This window comes from Magallana gigas, chromosome 2, assembly GCF_963853765.1.
Source record: "Magallana gigas chromosome 2, xbMagGiga1.1, whole genome shotgun sequence".
In the NCBI taxonomy this organism is placed as follows: Eukaryota; Metazoa; Mollusca; class Bivalvia; order Ostreida; family Ostreidae; genus Magallana; species Magallana gigas.
This window is the reverse complement of record NC_088854.1, coordinates 7,590,696-7,597,494: the sequence shown is the minus strand read 5'-3', so window position 1 is coordinate 7,597,494 and position 6,799 is coordinate 7,590,696. Positions and strand designations below refer to the sequence as shown.

At 35.6% G+C, this 6,799-nt stretch overlaps 1 protein-coding gene across 2 annotated transcripts; it reads right to left on the bottom strand.

The window, feature by feature from the left end:
- LOC105334151 (uncharacterized) lies at positions 1 to 5,175 on the bottom strand. Of its 2 annotated transcripts, none has more exons than XM_034443962.2 (2): positions 5,040 to 5,175; positions 1 to 1,602 (listed from the first exon to the last, which is right to left on the bottom strand). In XM_034443962.2, exon 2 carries the CDS (start codon positions 1,593 to 1,595, stop codon positions 672 to 674), a length of 924 nt encoding a protein of 307 aa, XP_034299853.2. In that variant the 5' UTR covers positions 1,596 to 1,602; positions 5,040 to 5,175; the 3' UTR covers positions 1 to 671. The 2 variants fall into 2 exon arrangements, with proteins under 2 accessions (XP_034299853.2, XP_034299854.2); XM_034443963.2 differs by having other exon boundaries at positions 5,036 to 5,172.
- Positions 5,176 to 6,799: the final 1,624 nt, after the last annotated feature.

The following is a 6,799-nucleotide window of genomic DNA, read 5'->3' as shown; positions in this document are numbered from 1 at the left end:
TGAAGGATTCCGTATTTATTATCAATCGAATTTAAAAGATGAACAATAACAAACAAATAAGCGACACAGACGGAAGTGGCCGGTAATGCGTCAGGCCTCCGAACTCAAAATTGACAAATACAATTCAGTATATATAAGAATCTAAACAATGAGTAAAAGTGACAATTTGATGACATCAAATGAATTGAGTGAAAGATTCACAGGTATTAGGTAATATGATTAACTCAATGAGTCTTTGATGGCCAGGCCATGAAAGGCATATAATTACGCAATGTTGTTTCAAGAGATTAGCAGTTCTTGGGAGAAACATCTGTCTGATTTGTAATAACAATTAAATAAAGAGTCTGCCAAGTGTCAATGGCTGATTCACTTTGTAAACATTAAATTCTAAGAATATATGACAAAAAATAAATGTTGTATTTGAAAAGTGAAGTCCGAAATAAAGATAATTATAGAACAGTCAATTTTGCACTGTGATAATATTATAGTTAAGTTTAAATTGATAAATTTTAAACTTTTAATGTAACATATACACATAGAAGTATTCATGTAAATGCGAGTACACTTAAGTGCGCGTCCAACGTTTCATATCACAGTCATACAAACAGCAGAATTGGATCATAATTCCGTAATCCGAGCACAAGCACCTCTCTAAAGAAGCCAATTCTCCGTTAATCCTCTCCTTTCAATGAATCGTCATCACTGCAAGAATATGATGCAATCCTCTCGGAATGAACCTCAACATGCTGGTTTTTCCATGAAATACTTTTGCACGTGCCGCGCGTGTACAAGATGACGTTGTGGCGTTTGCGCGGAGTTTTCCTTGATTTGTCGATGTATTCAGACTTGGTCACATTTTGATTTTTCTGGACTAGATCATAGAATACGTCCAGCAGATCCGGTACCACAACAACGTGGACAACTTTATCATCGGACAACCGGCGGATGGCGATCGGAAGCTCTTTGCCGTCCGTGATTTTCATGGTCGTTTTGACCTCGAAGTCTGCTACCGAGTTCCGCTCCGACACGTGGACCTGTGCTTCGGCCCGGTGACCTGTCTTGACCCCGACCTTTGTGTCTACTGTCCATGAGGTGGTGGTTTCAAAAGTCTCACTCTCGGTTTTGGTAACGGACAACTCGCCGCTAAGCCCCGCCCCAACGGTCACCAGATCCCCAGGGACACTGATTTCTATGTTACATTCCCCTCCCTTTGTGTAGCTCTCCTGGAACTCTACTGTGGTGGAGTTTGTTGTCTGCCTAGTCGAACTAAAGGTGTACTCTTGATTCAATGGTGTCTTGTTTTCGTAGTCGGACTTGTACAAAACAACGTCTCTCGATATCTTTGGCTTTTCGCGGGCTCCGCTTTCACCGGAAACGGACACTTGCGCAGGGGTGTTGTCTACCGCGTCCGGTCTCTCCTCAAATCTAGTTGTTTCGTGCTTGAACTCGATGAAGCCCCACCTTATATCTATGTAGTATTTGGAACGTCTGCTGAATATCCGACTAACAATATTTCTTCTGGCAGAAAACCTTTGCCAAGCATAGTCCTCGAACAGCTCCTGTAGATTTATTCTGAATTTGTCCTCAGAACCCATTGTCAATCTATGAAAAAATTATTGGTTAAAAAAAATAATGAAATAACATTTAACAATATACAAACAACATTTCTCCTCGGATATCCTTCCTATCCCCGGGAAAAATAAAATGCTGTGTTTTTATTTCGTTGTGTTCCGTTTTTTAAAGAATAAGTTTTCTTTGATATGCTCGAAGTAGTCGGTTTGTGTCCGAAAGTTTCCGATCAGTTATTGAGCAAGTGCAATGCAAATTTCAATCTGACTGCATTTATTTAAACCTTGGTAAACTTGATTTTTTTCATTAGAAATGCGACAAAAAATATTCAGAACGAAATGAAGGTATATCGACCATTGGTTACTTGGCCTTCCTATGACGTTTTTCTTTTATATCTACCCATTGAAAAACTGAAGATACAATCCAATTATTTCCGGACATCGATCGAACGATTTCTATAAAATTCACCAAAAGTATTTCTAAAGAGTTTTTTTTTAAGTACAGCTGATCAATATGGGCAAAATCCGTTGTTCTGTTGCTGCACCGAGCAAATTGAGGAGGTGGTGTAAAGTCGGCCTCAGAGAAGCTTGTGTGTTTAAAAAATATTGGGGGGGGGGGTTATTTTACTCGTCATCAGTAGTTAATGAAAAGTTACACTTTTTTTCAGTCATATTCATATATATTACAAAGTGAACAAGCCGATTCAAAGTATAAAAAAAAATTCCTCTGATTTTCCGTACTATGTAAATTCTTTTTTTTTTTTTGGGGGGGGGGGGGTAGTTTAAACAAAATTGAAGGAACTCCCACAGTGACTTAACGAGATGTCATTTGGGGAGACAGTGGTAGAGGGCAGGTGTAGGAGTATCGTCTCTATACCATCGCCATCGTTGGAAGAATCAGTAAAACTTATTCGCCGCCATCAAAACTTTTGTCGCACGAAGTAAGCGAACAAATCGGGCGACTTGAACATTGTAAGAATTATAAAATATACATTTTTGCAAAATATTTTGCAATTAATCAAATGACACAAGTTTACTACAGTTGTCTTTCAATATAATTGCATCAACATAAGTGTTTTCAGAGCCGTGACAGTTACATGTTATTTGTAATAACGAAACGTGCGTTAAAGTGCGTGATATTGGGGTAAAGGTATGCGTCAAAATGAGTGATTGTTGGGGCAAAGGTATTGTCCTTTCCGATATATTTTATTTTATCAAATAAAATATACAACAAGTAGTCATGTTGTATATTTTATTTGATAAAATAAAATATATCGGAAAGGACAGTATACACATGTATGCGTTAAAGTGTGTGGTTGCGGGGGAGGAGGTTAATAAGAGAGCTGTTTTAGACTGTACCAATCTCCTTAAGAAGGAGAGATTTATATAAAGATAGAGGAAAATATGGAAATACTTAAAATAAAATACTAGGAAGGGTTCTTTATGACCAATGAAAAAGTTTCATTTCCAAGTTAAAAATTTCTCAATACATTTTTATCAGGAATCGTGACAATTGAGTGCATATGTTTGATTAGGTTGATATGAGAAAAAGAATGGTTGATTTGGCGTCACTGATTGAGCTGCCGTATGATATAAATTTTGATTGGATTGTAATTCCGTCTGAATTCTACACAGCCTCAGTGATCAGATGAGTATGCCGGGCGGATGGAAGCATCGAGTGTGTATGTTCAATAGTTTACGCTCTTCGAGTAAACATATTCAGTCAGTTTGATTCTCCTTAATCCTAACGTAAACCCCCGGATGTGCCTTCTCCTCAATCGATTTACTACTCATCATCCAACGGTGTCAGTTAAAACGAAAACTCGTTAACCAAATTGATGAAAAGAGAGACTGTTTGTATCTTTTGATAAGGGATATATCGCAATTCCGCGGGCATTTAATGAATCCAACGCCATACCAAGTTTTGCTGAATTTTACTGGAGGGGATGGCAAATTGATGATGCCCGCTTATCTTAGAAGCGAGCGGGGAGATGAGAAATGGCTAGGATGAGATTTCTCACATTTTCAACCCCCCCCCCCAATTCTATCTGTTTATGAGTGCCTTCTTTGCATACATCGATGGGCGTGTATTTAAACTAACGTTCAATAATGAATGCATTCGCTAAGATGTTTACAGGAGATAAGTAATGTAGGTATTTAACTAAGGTATTCGAGGGCCATTCATTATCTAGATCATCTAGATCCCCGGGGGACTCGTACTTGGTATGCTATCTTTAAGTCGTAATCGCTTACTTGTTTGTTATGGCAGCTGACCGATGGACTAACATGTGGAGTAATATAATGTGTTACAAGTATACTGGTGAATAAAATCCCATTGAAATCCTCAAGCTAACATTATCTATAAAATCTGGATAACCATCTAACTTCGGGACCTATAACGTTGTTTCAAAGACTAAATGTCTAAAAAATATGCACTCGAATATTTACATTTCTAAACTTTAAACTCAGACGTAGATTTTTAACGTTATTCCTCTCACATTTCGGAAGGAAGGAAACACCATGTTTCCGCTGCATGAAAAAAATATGCTGAGGTGGTTTTTGCAGGAAGTTAACATTTTAACGTTCAGATTATAAATATAGCGGTATATGTAATTATACATAATAACATATATTATGTAATCTGATCTTAATAGCACATCTACATCGGCCAAACTCCCCTCTGAAAGGATCTATTTTTATACCCCCCTCGGTTAAACACCTGTAGATCTGATTTTATTTGAGCTATTGGAAACTCTCGTAAGTTTTAAAATTCCTCTTTATCGTTTAGGAAAGTATATACAATACCAGTTTTTGAAAACCCCGACGTTTAGTGACAATGTTTGTGTGCAGTGTCAAAGATCACGCGGATCGATGTGTACATACTTATCATTCTAAGCCACGTAAAATTTCCCGTCTATATGGGTATTTTCTTTTGTAATATAGTTACCATTGTGTTTAAAGAGCAAACTGAAAAAATCACTTGTGAGAAATTAAATGGGTGAAATTTGAGATCAGCGCATTTACCGTATTAGGTTTACAAGGTGCAATTAACATTAAGTGTGCAAGATTTTAAAAAATCGCTTTAAGGCGGCTTTATGTATAATGTTTTGCATCAAATAGGAAATAACTTGTTATAGTTTAAAACTTGGTGTCTGATGATTGTGAATTTATTATTATTTTTCTGCAGAATTTGATCTTTATAAGTGTTTTTCTATACCGTGACAAAATGGCGGAATCTTGGAAAATATTGCCGCCAATGTGCCAAACCAACTACATGTATATAAATCATCGACAATGCAATAACGAACAGTAAATCAACTTTAAATTTCAAAATAAATGATTGTTAATAAATTTTATGATTGATTTATAATTCAATTATAGTTCTTAAATGACTAAAAAAATCCCAAATCCTTCCGTGAGCATAGCAAAAGGCGAAATCTAGTGGAAAAAAATATTATATTACATACTTACGTTTTTTAGAGTTATATCCTATAGTTTAGATTCCAAACTGAAATATAAATAAATGTTCCACAAACTGAAAATTCTACTGCTTCACCATTATAACGGGCGTTGGCGAACGAGTTATGTCTGCATTCATTGGACGAAAATTCACGTGACCACTGATAGGTAATGATAATCTATAAATATATATTTCTGGCGTAAACTTAAGATGACAATTTTACCTCAAGGAATCGACCTGACAAATAAATTTTGCTTTTCGTTGTTTAATCGCTTTAAATCTAAGGCTAAATCTGAACAAATTATTTAATACGATCAGTCCCGTAACGAACTTTGAGGAGACAGAATTAGATTAGCATCGAACTAAAATCTGTGAGGAGAACTCTGATGTCATGCATGTGTTGTTGAGAATTTCATCGTCATGACTACATTTGATCGTTTTATTGCAAAAATTTTGCACTTTGAATATGTGCAACATTTCCAATAGAACTGATTTAAAAAGAGAGATAACTCATGCACCTTTGACCGTTACATTTATATATTGAACAGCTGTTAAGGTAGCAAGGGACAGTTTCGAATAAAGTACCCGGTCAATATTTTTGTAAAATTGAGAGTTGCTGTACTTGAAGGCTTATGAGTGTTGCTAAAATTCATGAAATGATTTTTAATGATTATCATTAGTTAGAGGGGTGTCTCTTGTTGAAATTGATATGCAATATGTAGACCCCTTATGTTACAAGGGTGCTAATCTACGTCATCACCGGGATGACGTAAACATACACAGTCGGCCATTTTCTCTCGGTTCGAATAAGAGGTAAGGTTGTTTTGTACCCAGAGACTAAATACTTATTAAATACACCACTCTTACGGAATTACATTAGACCCACTCTATTATGCTAAAACTGTATAACTTTCCAAACTGCAGTCATTTCTGAAAACACCTCGCATTTATCCAAATGTATGCCGAGGTAACGTTAACGCACTTGCACTATCGTACATTCAATTCACACATTATATGCATGTTTTACAAATTATAAAACATTTTTTTTAACAAAACTTATTATTAGCGGTCTTTTAGCCATAAATGAATTCATCTAGTCAATTTCAATCTATAAATTGATATTGTTGACATTATTTGATGCTATTACTAATATGTTGATAACGTTAACACATCCATTTTTCAATGATAACGTTCACACCTTAATTATAATAACGTGTTTTCTTATTTTATTAATCTTATAATTACATACTTTTTATTTATAGGTGAAGATGGTTAAACGTAAAAGTCGATTGTGGCTAAATCACCCAAGATCAACGGCTGCAAAAATAAATTCTAAAAACAAACATATAGTAGACAAGAGGCCAATTGGCCTTAACGGTCACCTGAGTAGCATATATCCCATACACAAACTTGTCATGGAGTCTCGTATATGCATCTAATTAATTAGGTTATAAATTTGTAATGACGACCACATTTACTTCAAAAAGAACTGTAAAACCTATAATTTTGGGGAAAAACTAAAAGATCTGGTCTACAAAATCATGAATTCAGTTTTCCTTTCAGGTGTGTGGGAGTAAAGAAGATAATTTTTTAACGATATATGCATTAACATCTATACATCCTTTTTGGCCCTGCCCTAGAGTCAAAACCCATCCTTGAGGGGACATGAAAATTAAAATTTCAGTAGAGGACTTCCTGGTAAACATAATTATTAGTCAGTTTTTATAATACAGACGTGTGGGAATAGAGAAGAAAGTTTTGAAACATTAAA